The sequence below is a fragment of the Ornithorhynchus anatinus genome, chromosome X5 (genome assembly GCF_004115215.2).
Source record: "Ornithorhynchus anatinus isolate Pmale09 chromosome X5, mOrnAna1.pri.v4, whole genome shotgun sequence".
Taxonomy (NCBI): Eukaryota; Metazoa; Chordata; class Mammalia; order Monotremata; family Ornithorhynchidae; genus Ornithorhynchus; species Ornithorhynchus anatinus.
Genome location: NC_041753.1, coordinates 44,557,437 through 44,569,983, shown reverse-complemented (window position 1 = coordinate 44,569,983; position 12,547 = coordinate 44,557,437). Strand labels below are relative to the sequence as shown.

General features: G+C 38.5%; 1 protein-coding gene across 1 annotated transcript in view; it reads left to right on the top strand.

The window, feature by feature from the left end:
* CCDC171 (coiled-coil domain containing 171) overlaps positions 1–12,547 on the top strand; it is a 141,231-nt gene that overhangs the window by 73,372 nt on the left and 55,312 nt on the right. The window contains 3 exon segments of the mRNA XM_039910752.1: positions 368–579; positions 1,189–1,320; positions 4,148–4,330. Coding sequence (XP_039766686.1) covers positions 368–579; positions 1,189–1,320; positions 4,148–4,330 — 527 coding nt within the window.

Here is a 12,547-nt window from a genome sequence, read left to right as displayed (position 1 = left end):
GATAGCAAGCCTCACTAGTGTAAACAGCAGATGAGGTAGATATAATGTTTTCAAACCAAGGAAAAATTATAAATTAGTAAATGCTTTAAATATCATAGATCCATGTGGTGTGATTTTGTCCTTTTAAGAAATCCTCTGTAGCTATTTACTGTAGAAAGTACTTAGTAGGCCTTGATCACATTTTAAAGTTTTTATTTTGCAGTGGAAGGAAATGAAAAAGACAATCTTGTGGTTAAATGACTATAGGTGAATAAGAAATAATGGAAAAATTATTCACTCAAACAAATTTGATTGTTTTGAAAGGGAGGATTGCAGTAATTTCCCGAGGAAACCCAATTTGCTTAACCTTTCTGCTCTTCCTTTAAAGATCCAAATCGCATACTTAATGAAGAATTACTTGTAAGTAAAGCAAAAAATTCATTTGCCAAACTTATGGACAGACTTGGCCTGGCAATGGAGAATGGCCAGAATGTGGACTATAAAGAGCAGGGCAACCTGCTTCTGAAACTGAATTGTGGACTCCAAAAAATAAGCGCCCAGGCCCTGGAAGACGGTCTCAATGTCCCTGTGCCTGTTATGGTATGCGAATCATATAGACACGTAATGTAGTCGTAGTATAATAATCATTCTATAGCTCTCAAAAGAAGGTTGTTTAATACATTAAGTGTACCACTGTATATTTAATTTTCAAGCAGAGATTCATTTACAGATTATCTTTGCACTTGATATCCTTTTCAATGAGCCACATCTAAATAGACTGAGCTTTTCCATAACTTATTTATAGATCTATTTAGGCTAGTATAAAGTATAATGTATTAAAGTAGGTAGGAACAATGTCAAATGACAGCAGGAGGGTGGAATTATTTGTGAACTTTTTGTTCCTTTTTCTTAAGTGCACTAAAATGGACTGATTCAATGATGCTCTCTAATGTTCATTTGCATTTAATATTAGGATATTTTTCTGTGATTTTTTCAGGCAAGATTATCTGTAGACTTTAAAACTAAGTAAACTTTTCCTTCCATTTCAATAGCAGCTATGATGCCATTTCCTTTTCAAAAATGTGTACAACAACAGAATCCTTTAATTTGGTGTGGTAGTGAATACTTTGGGTTTCTTACTAAAGTAGCCAATTTTAGTGCACATATAAATGTCTCCATTTATTCAAAGAAAACACATCATTGTTTCAGAACCAAGTATCTGAATTTATAAGCAAACTACTCTTGGGGCTCACAGAATTCAAACAGAATCTGAATGAAGTGAAAAAAGAACTTGACATAAACCAGAGCCTGGAATGGAAATCCAATGAGTCTGAGCAATCTGTAAGTATATTTGATTTAGAAGGACTGGCTGAAAGGAGCTCTCCTTTTAGACATCTTTGACTCTCTGTGCCTTAGAAAAATAAGCACAGAACCAATCTAACAGCAATCTTGCCCCACCCAGAATACTTTCCTTGGAAAATGCCACCAACTTGGGAAACAGATGTAATTAATACAGGAATGAAAAAAGTGGTTCATTTCCATAAACTTTCATATTTATTTTTCTATTTAAGAATTCTCTGTAAATTACACTTGTTTAATACAAAATTAAAAATCTCAATCTCATGAGCGTCCACTCTTCACACAAGTTGCATTAAGCAATATAATAATAATAATCATTGTGGTATTTGTTAAGTGCTTACTGTGCTCCAGACAATGTACTAAGCACTGGGTTGGACACAAGCAGATCGGGTTGGACACAGTCCCTGTCCCACATAGGGTTCTGTCTCAATCCTCCTTTTACAGATGAGGTAACTGAGGTACAGAGAAGTTACGTTACTTGCCCAAGGTCACACAGCAGGCATATTCAGGACCATAAAAGTGACAACTGTGGGCAAATGGCTACTTGTGAGCAGAGCTGTCCAGAGCTTGCTGAGGGAGCCTCCAAGTTTCATTATCAATCAATCAATCAACACGTTCCCTGCCCACAACAAGCTCACAGTGTGATGTGACAATATCTAGATCTAGGTTTCCTGGAGCACTAGGATAGATTTGGGGATGAAAAGGTGAAAAGAGTCCGGGTCAACAGACTAGATTGCCACAGCCTTGAATGAGTGAAGTTATGGCACACCCATGACATAACTCTCTGGAAGTATTTCTTGGTTCAGCCCCAGCTTCTGAGCCAGTGATGCTTCAGTTGCTATGCCAATCAATCAATAGTATTTATTGAGTGCTAACTGTGTGCAGAGCACTATACTAACTGCTTGGGAGAAGACAATAGAATTAGTGGACATGATCCCGCCCTCAAGGAGCTTGCAATTTAATGGACGAGACAAACACTAAAATAATTTACAGATAGGAGGAAGCAATTGAACAGAAAGATATGTATGTACATAGATGTTATGGGGGCTGTGGGGAGGTGAGTGCCCAAATGCTTAGAGGAAGAGGAAGTGCTTCAAGGGACAGTTGTGGGGGTTATAGTTAGGGGAGATGAACAGTTGATTATTGAAAGTCTTTTGGAGGAGATGCAATTTCAGAAAGGCTTTGGTTATGGGGAGAGAAGTAGTCTGCTGGATGTCAAGTGGGAGGTAATTCCAGGCAGGATGGAAAGCACAAGCAAGAGGTCAGCAGTGGGAGACAAAGTTATGGCACAGTGAGTAGGTTGTTTTGGAGAGAGGAATGAAGTGTGTGAACTGGGGTTTAGTAGGAGAAAGAGAAGGTAAGGAAGAGGGAGAGAGCTGATTGAGTGCCTCTAAGCTGATGGTTAAGCTATTCTACTTGATCACAGAGGAATGGGCAATCATTGGAGGTTTATGAGGTGTGCGGAGCTGTGCACAGAATAATATTTTTGAAACATTATTCAGCCCACTATACTAAGTGCTTGGGAGATCACATTCATTCATTCAATCATATTTATTGAGCGCTTACTGTGTGCAGAGCACTGTACTAAGCACTTGGTAAGTACAGTTCGGCAACAGATAGAGACAATCCCTACCCAACAAAGGACTCACAGTCTAGAAGGGGGAGACAGACAACAAAACAAGTTAGACAGGCGTCAATAGCATCAGAATAAATAGAATTATATATATATATATATATATATATATATATATATATATATATATACATCATCAGTAAAGTGAATAGAATAATAAATATGTACAAATACACATAAGAGCTGTGGAGTGGGAAAGGGGGTAGAGCAGAGGGAGGGCGTAGTGGCGATGGGGATGGGGGGAGGAGGAGCAGAGGAAAAGGGGGGCACAGCCTGGAAAGACCTCCTGAAGGAGGTGGGCTCTCAGTAAGGCTTTGAAGGGGAGAAGAGAGCTAGTTTGGCCGATGGGAGATCAGAAAGGAGGCTGATGCAGTAATCCAGTTAGGATAAAATGAGAGATTGTACCAACAAGGTAGTTTGGATGGAGAGGAAAGGGCGGATCTTGGCGACGTTGTGAAGGTGAGACCAGCAGGTATTGGTGACAGACTGGATGTGTGGGGTGAATGAGAGAGTGGAGTCAAGGATGACACCAAGGTTGTGGGCTTGTGAGACAGAAAGGATGTTGTGCCGTCCACAGTGACGGGAAAGTCAGGGAGAGGACAGGGTTTGGGAGGGAAGATAAGGAGCTCAATTTTGGACATGTTGGGTTTTAGGTGGTGGGCAGACATCCAGGTGGAGATGTCCTGAAGGCAGGAGGAGATACGAGCCTGGAGGGAGGGAGAGAGAACAGGGGAGGAGATGTACATTTGGGTGTCATCTGCGTAAAGATGATAGTTGAAGCCGTGGGAGACTAGAACAGAGTTCATAGACACATTCTCTGTCCACATGAGAATGAAGGGTGAGAGTGAAGCAGAAGGGTGAGAATGTGTCAACCAGCAGGTGCGCCTTCATTATTCTGTCCCAAGCATGTAGTATACTCAATAAATATTACTACTATTTACACTACCATTACTATAGCCATATGTGCTCAATTTAGGGAGAAATATTAAATGAGGTTCTCAGTGTTGGGATATTGAGATCACTAGATGTATTAAAAGAAAACATAATCTTTCACACCTATCTGATTTTTAGAAATGTCTCTATCAAACATTTTCATGTGGGAAGGTAAAATTCTGGATGTCAAATTAGTAAACAATCCAGTTATTGTATGATTAAACAACTTTTTTCCTTTATCAGAGATTGATCTCCTCTGAGGACAATGTAAATGAATGTATGGAACCAAATAATCCAGTATGCCAGGAACAGCAGACCAAACTGCTTTTGAGTGAACTTTCACAACAGCTACAAGAGTTAAACCTTCAAGAAGAATTCCCCTCTGGGGAGCAAGATCAAAACCAAATCCTGGGTGAAGCAACTGAGGTAGGAGAATTTCCCCTGTGAAATAGGGAATCACATTTTCCTTTGTGTGACTATTCATGGAATTTTGCATTTACACTGAATAGGAAATGTACTCTAAGGTTAAATGTTGCTCTTCTCATTTTCTTCATGACAATTGGCCAGGGGTTCAAGGAAGAAGATGGGATGACTTTCAGGAAATCAACAATAATCAGGTTTCTTTGATGAGATTACTATTTCTAGTTCTAGTTTTGCATAATCATTAATAATAATGAATAAAGATGTATTTGTTAAGCACTTACTATGTGCCAGGCACTGTTCTAAGTGCTGGGGTAGATACAAGATCATCAGGTTGGACACAGTCCCTGTCCCATTTAGGGTTCACAGACTTAATCCCCATTTTACAGTTGAGGGAACTGAGGCACAGAGAAGTGAAATGACTTGCCCAAGGTCACACAGCAGACAAGTGGCAGAGCTGGGATTAGAACCCATGACCTTCTGACTCCCAGGCCCGTGCTGTATCCACGAGGCCATTGTTAACTGCACCGCTGTGGGTGGAACGCAAGGTTTTAAGAGATTTGCTTGGGGAGTCTAAAAATAGTACTTAAAGCTTAGTTTAGTTTCAGAGCAGTTTGCTAATAAAATAATTTTTGTTGCCTTTTTTTTGGCAAAGAATACCATTTAGTTTCTTCCTTTTGTTCACCCCTCAGCCCCACAGCACTTATGTACATAATCATAATTTATATTAATATCTGTCTCCCCCTCTAGACCGTGAGCTTATTGTGGGCAGGGAATGCATCTACCTATTCTGTTCTATTGTACTCTCCCAAACGCCTAGTACAGTGCTCTGCATACCGTGAGCACTCAATGAATAGGTTTGATCGATTGGTCCACCATCATCAAGCCCTGCTGTTGATCTAGTATAAAGAGCCCAGCTTTAAGAATAAGGAGACACAGGTTCTTGTCCAGGCTCTGCAAATAGAGGAATGCCCCCTGGACCTAAGTCATCATTGGTGAATTTTTCTGACTGTAGCCCCTCCTAGGATTTTTTCATGAGGTGGACAAGCCCAGCAGAAATTTTGCAAAACAGCTGGATAACATAGCTATGACTGCAGCGGCTACCAAGGCAACCGCCTCCTGGGTTATAGTGCTATGCTGCACGTTGGGATTACTTTTCAGTTACTTGGATTGTAAATGTATTATGGGTAAAAATCCTTCATCTGCACTTGTCACTGTACTATGCCCCTGCTCACCTATTCACCAGTTGCAATTGGTGATGCAGTGGGTCCACCATGGCAAGACTGAGAGACTATGAGTAGAGAAGCAGCATGGCTCAGTGGAAAGAGCATGGGCTTGGTAGTCAGAGGTCATGTGTTCGAATCCTGACTCTGCCACTTGTCAGCTGTGTGACTGTGGGCAAGTCACTTCACTTCTCTGGGCCTCAGTTCCCTCATCTGTAAAATGGGGATTAAGACTGTGAGCCTGTGGGACAACCTGATTACCCTGTATCTACCCCAGCACTTAGAACAGTTCTGTGCATATAGTAAGCGCTTAACAAATACCAACGTTATTATAAGTGGTATTGGTAGCGTAAGTGGTTTTGTGTGAGCCACTAGTACTGTAATCAATGCCATTACATAGGTTCTTGGTCCTGAAGTCCCAAGACCAAGACTCATCCAATGTTTTTGCACAAGAAACTCCGTCACCATCATCATCCCTCAAAAGACCTAATACATCTAGTTTGTTCACAGTTTTCTTAAAACAAAATGTCATCTGAGAAGAATTAAGCATTTCCACAGTTATCCCAGTTTGTAAGTTACACAAAATACCTATTATGCCATTCAGTTACCAACCAATCAGTCAATAGTATCTGTTGAGCTTTTGGGTGTGCAGAACACTATACTAAGCCCTTGGGAGAATACAATGCAAAAGTGTTGGTAAAAGCATTCCCTGCCCATAAGGAGCTTACAGTCTAAAAAGGGGAGACAGTTATTAAAATGAATTACAGATATGTACCTAAAGTGCTTTGGGGCTGAGGGTGGGGTGAATATCAAGTGCTTAAAGGATACAGATCCAAGTGCATAGGTGACACAGAAGGGAGAAGGAGTAGGGGAAATAATAATGTTGGTATTTGTTAAGCGCTTACTATGTGCAGAGCACTGCTCTAAGCGCTGGGGTAGACACAAGGGAATCAGGTTGTCCCACATGGGGCTCACAGTCTTCATCCCCATTTTACAGATGAGGGAACTGAGGCCCAGAGAAGTGAAGTGACTTGCCCATAGTCACACAGCTGACAAGTGGCAGAGCTGGGATTTGAACCCATGACCTCTGACTCCAAAGCCCGTGCTCTTTCCACTGAGCCATGCTGCTTCTCTATGAGGGCTTAGTCAAGGAAGGCCTCTTGGAGGAGATGGGATTTTAATAAGGCTTTGAAGATGGGAAGAGTGGTGGTCTCATAAAGTTATTTTCATAAAGAAAGATTAATAAAGCTGTTACTTAATTTTATAGCCTTATCATTTTTCATTTTAATCCCATATATTTTTATCTTCTTAATGGAATATACCACTGAGACCCATAGGGTAGCCAATTATATTTCAAGGTCATAGAGATAATTAAATAGCAACTCTCCTTACATCATTTACTGTATACAAAATCCTTACTTATTAACCAGCTTTGATTCTGGCTGTAAATTTTCAAAATGAATCCCACGAATATAAATATTTTCTCGACAAGCTATTGTCCATGGGACTGTCTTGAAAAAATGAACAACAGAGTTCTATACTGAATCAGTATGAATCTGGAGTAGAAAAGTGTTTCTCCATGTCAAACACTAACCAGAATTACCAAAATGAATTTTTTTCTCACTACAGTAAATATTTCTGCACAAACATGTAACACTTAGAATACATCCTTTCATCATTTTTTGAGAACATTTACTTGGCAATTATATTCTGAAAATATTTCAAATATTTTGAAAGATGAAGCTGAGTTAACCTTATGCAAATGTATCTTTATGAGGGTGTGCTTTTATAAATACAAATACAATGAAGGCTAAAGAATAGAGCATTTTTTTCCCCACAGATATCTCCTCTCTCAGAGATAATTCATTTGTGAAATTGATTCAGTATATATTTAAAATAAATCTGTAAATGTTCATATTTTAAAGAAATTGACAGTTTAAGCCCTCCCTTCCTCTTCTCCCACTCCCCTCTGTATCACCCTGACTTGCTCCCTGTATTTATCCCCCTCCCAGCCCCACAGCACTTATGTACACATCTGTAATTTATGTATTTATATTAGTGGATGTCTCCCCATCTAGACTGTGAGCTCAATGTGGGTAGGGAATGTGTCTGCTCATTGTTGTATTTTCCCAAGTGCTTAGTACTATGCTCTGCATACAGTAAGCGCTCAATAAATATTATTGACTGACTTCTGTAAAATGAAAACAGCAGTGTGATTTAAAATCATGTATAGCAAAACTCTGAGAATACATTGTCTTTCGGGTAATTTCAATATTTAGCAGTTGTGGACATCATACATGATGACGTGTTTTAAGCATAAAAATACAAAGCCTGACCATCCCTCTTTGGGAGATTTGATGCATGGCATAGTATCTAGAAGCACTAAGAATATTCTCATTATAACACCAGAAACTTTGCTGATGTTTCTATGAAATAATTTCTTCTGAGCTTTGATACTAGATACATTTAGGTCTACTGGGGGAGATACTGTTGATACTCTTAACTCCTCATTCATCCTCATAAACCTTCTGTTCCTTCTAACTGTCCCATGGTGGGTGACCACAGCACTTTCTTACCTGTTGCAGAAACTTAGTAGTAACAGTATTTATTGAATGTCCCCTGTATGTTATGTATTTTGCTAGGTGCTTGAGGAAGTAAAACAGAAGCTCTAACAGTTTCCCTGCCTACCAGGAATTTGCATTCGGAGGGAGAAAGAGCTATAAAAACATTTACAATGAGAGTGATTGGAATAAGTAATTGAATGTATTTGAATGGACCTTTGAGCACACATAAATATGTACAATCATAATGCTACTTATGGTACTTGTTAAGAACTTATTACGTACTAAGCACTGTTAATAATAATAATAATAATAATAATGTTGGTATTTGTTAAGCACTTACTATGTGCAGAGCACTGTTCTAAGCGCTGGGATAGATACAGGGTCATCAGGTTGTCCCACGTGAGGCTCACAATTAATCCCCATTTTACAGATGAGGGAACTGAGGCCCAGAGAAGTAAAGTGACTTGCCCAGTCACACAGCTGACAAGTGGCAGAGTCAGGTTTCGAACCCATGACCTCTGACTCCCAAGCCCGGGCTCTTTCCACTGAACCATGCTGCTTCCCCTAAGCACTGGTGTAGATACAAGCTAATCAGGTTATATAAATGTGGAGAATGGGTATAAATAAATACAGATATGCTAGAGATTGCTGGTGAGTAAATATGACTTGGGGTGGAAGAGGGGGTTGGGGTCAGGGGATGATGGGGGTGTGTGAAAAGTCCCAGCTATGGTGTAGAGAAGAGAATGGATAGGTAGGAGAGAGTGAACTGATTGAGTGTCTTCAGGGCAATTGTTAGGAGTCTCTGCTTGATGCAAAGAGTAGTGGGTAACTATTTGAGAGTTTTTTGGAGTGGGGAGACGTGCAGAATGTTGTTTTAGAAAAATGATCCAGGCAGCAGAGTGAATTAAGGACTGGAGGGAGATAGAGACTGGAGATCAGTGGGGAGGCTGATGTAACAATCAAGAGGGGATATGAAAAGTAACATGGTGGGTAGATAGGAAGGGGTGGATGTTGGAAATGTTTTGGAGAAAAGCCTGACAGGAATTGATTGATGATAGTCTTTATATGGGGTCAAAAGAGAGGGAAGAATTGAGGCTAAGGTGAAGGTTGGGGGCTTCAGAGACAGGGAGGATGGGAGTTTTGTTATCTTATGGGAACTTTAGGTGGAGGATGAGATTTGGGAGGGAAGATGAGTCACTGTCTTACCTGGATTTTTGTGATCACAAAATATATTTTGTACATATTCTTTAAAATGCTAAATTTACTTCAGATATTAAATGGAGAAAGAAATTTAAAAGTAATAGACATGTAAAAGGAGAAGACTGCACTGAACATTTTTTGCTCTTGAAAACCAAAATCACACTTGACTCTCTTAATCTTCTAGTTCTCTTAACTTTAAAATCTGGAACTGAAGGCTTAATGGTATTAAATTCTACATTGTAATTATACTAACAAACACCTTTGTCCATGACCTTGGAATTTATAGTGCAGTAGGAAAGATTTATTGACTTACACTTTAGAAGAAAAATGGGATTATTGCATAAGGATAATGCATAGTTGTTAAGCACATGTACTTGCATACCATTTATCCCAGTTAGTTTTAAGCTTTAATGTATCTTTAAATTTTCATTCAAAAATACAGGAAAGCTTCTTGTTAAATCCAGATTCCTGAGAGATCTTTGTTATATTATTGAGTCAACTACAAAGTAACCATGTTACCTTGAGATGTGCAGAAGGAATCAATAGACCTATAAAACTGCATGTGGTTTTTTTTTTTAATGTTCTAAACCCCATTTTCCCTAGAAGTCTGAATATCAATGCATAGGACTGTCTTGGTTTTTGAGGTAGTCAAGTCCCTTATAGTTTGTGTGTCTGTGTAGGTGAGTGTGTTTGTTTTTCTACCAGGAAGTATTGCTTAGGGGAATTATCCTTAGGGCGTCTTTACTTTCACCTTAGTTAACTTTTCCCATGATCTCCCTTTCCTTGGCTGTGAAGTTTAAGTCCATAAAGATTTTTTTATCTTTTAGTTGTGAAACCCCATAGATAAACCAACCCTGAAATAACTGTTTAAATAGAATGCTGAATAGAATAGAATGCATCTCTCAGTGGCATGAAGTATGAGATAAATCCCTTCCATCTCAGTTTGACATTGCTCAACTCTGTTTAGAACTGGTTGGAGCTCAGTGATGTCATCAGCATTATGATGTCTGGTATACTCCTGAGGGGGGTTAGTTTAACCAACAAGCATCGTGGTCTTAATAAATTAAAAGTAATACAGAATGATTTCAGAATAAAATAATCCATGTATTGTTAAAACAGCTGACAAATGGTTTTCTAGATAAAGTTACTCTTTGGTTTTAAAAATCACTAATAAACAGCTCATAAATGTGCCTTTAAAATTAATTCACACCATCACAAGTGTAATTAAATGATCGTGCCTCTCTTGTTGTAGTTGTAGTTTATTCTCGTTTTCATCTACCTACGAATCAGTGAAGGTTGGTTTTATGTCTTGTTTAATTGTAGTTACTCTCAATAGAATATCACGTTTAGATTGCAGTGAATGTACATATAAATATCACAGATATTTCTGGTAAAATGTTTAATACAAATATCTGATCAAATTCCTAATACATATTCTTAATTTGGGATTCTATAACTCAGACTAACAACGTTTGAAAATAATTCTGCTGTTAAATGTTTGAGTCTGAGGAGCTCTGTTTCTTTACAGTTTAATCTACAGGAATCATTTAATTACCATACTCAAAATTTATCTAGAATTCTAGTAATGATTCATTGCATTCAGTAATTGAACATGTCCCCCTTAGATCCCACTTCCACTGATCATTAGGGAATTGCATTTTAGAATAACATTTCCAAAGGGAAAGGAGTTACCTAACAAGCATTCTTTGCAGTGCTTTAATCTTCCTATACAAGGCCTGTAGTACCATGTGCTAGTTTATAATTACAGCTAAATGTATGAAGTATTACTAATCTCTTTAAAAAATAGAGTCCCTGGAATTTTGCAGTTTCTTCATTGTTTTAATATCAAAATCTTGACTAACCTCCAAAAAGATTATACCTTCTTTAAGGAGAGTTGTTGCAGTACTAATGAGAATTAATGTGTTGGATAAATTAGGATGCACTGTGCTTTTTACCATGTCAGAGTAGAGCTAGACATTTGAAACAGAATCAAATTCAGAAATGGAGTTTCTGTGATGGAAACAGAATTCATCTTTGATCCTTGATGAAGGGCAGACATAAAGTCCTTATGGCCATAAAAAAACCCTTTGCTTATAAAAAAAAATGAATGAAAATATTTCATACTTTGTCATGCTAGAAATTTTGTAAGAGAAGAAAACTTGCCCTTGGGAAATAAAATAATTTTAGAGATGAGGTATTATTATGAAGGTAATATATAGCTATATTTCCATTTGAAGATGACATTATTAATGGGGAGATTTGATGGTGGGTGAGAGGTTGATAAAAACAAATGTGTGATGGACAATCTTTTTCATATCATGTCCTCATAAAGATTGCTTCTTGCTGCACTTTGACATTTGTATTGTAAGCTCCCTGAGCACAGGGACAGTATCTTTCAACTTTGGTTTTATGCTCTCATGGATCTAGTATAGTGCCCTGCACAAAAAAGGTGTCAAATAAATACCGATATTGCTATGTACAAATCCTGAAGCTATTTTCATTTCTCCCTTTTTGTGTTGTAATCTTCTTGAATCACCTGTTTTAAGAATTTAGGCCCCCTTCTAAATGCTGCATGCAAAACTAATATGTCAACTGTTGCTGCTTCCTAAATGTCCGTAACATCTTTAAGATTTTGTTTCATTTTATTTCACTGTATCTTTGAAGTATCTTCTGCCCACCTGTTTCTGATTTCCTCATTTCCTATACAGTAGCTCTTTGGGTCATCTGTTTATTGTCCTCTCATGTCTCACCCAGCAAAGGTGAGATATGATGAGCAGTGTTTTAATCCTTGAGGACTACCTCCTTTCCAGAACCTCCTTGTTTTTGATCTTTTATTGCCATTCGATGTTAAATAGTGCATGTAAATGACACTGGTATAACAACTTTAGACATCTGATTTGGCATCTGCAGTAAATCAGGTCTCACACCCTCTTTGTCTATCTTTGCAATATTGGCTGGTGTGCTGCCTACATAGTAGATTCAGATAGTGCTTTCAGCTATATGGTGGAGGTGGTAGGAATGATATTTACTGAACACCTGGATGTAATGCATTTTACTAAGTGTTTGGAGAAGAGCAGCAGAAGCACAAAATCTATTCTCTGCCAAATGGGGGCTTACACTGTAATGGGGAGGGTCATCATCACAGAAATACAAATATTTACAAGCGGAGTAGTCAGAATAAATAATTGGCTTTATAATTGATTGTACATAAATACTTAAGTGTTGAGGGAGGGTAA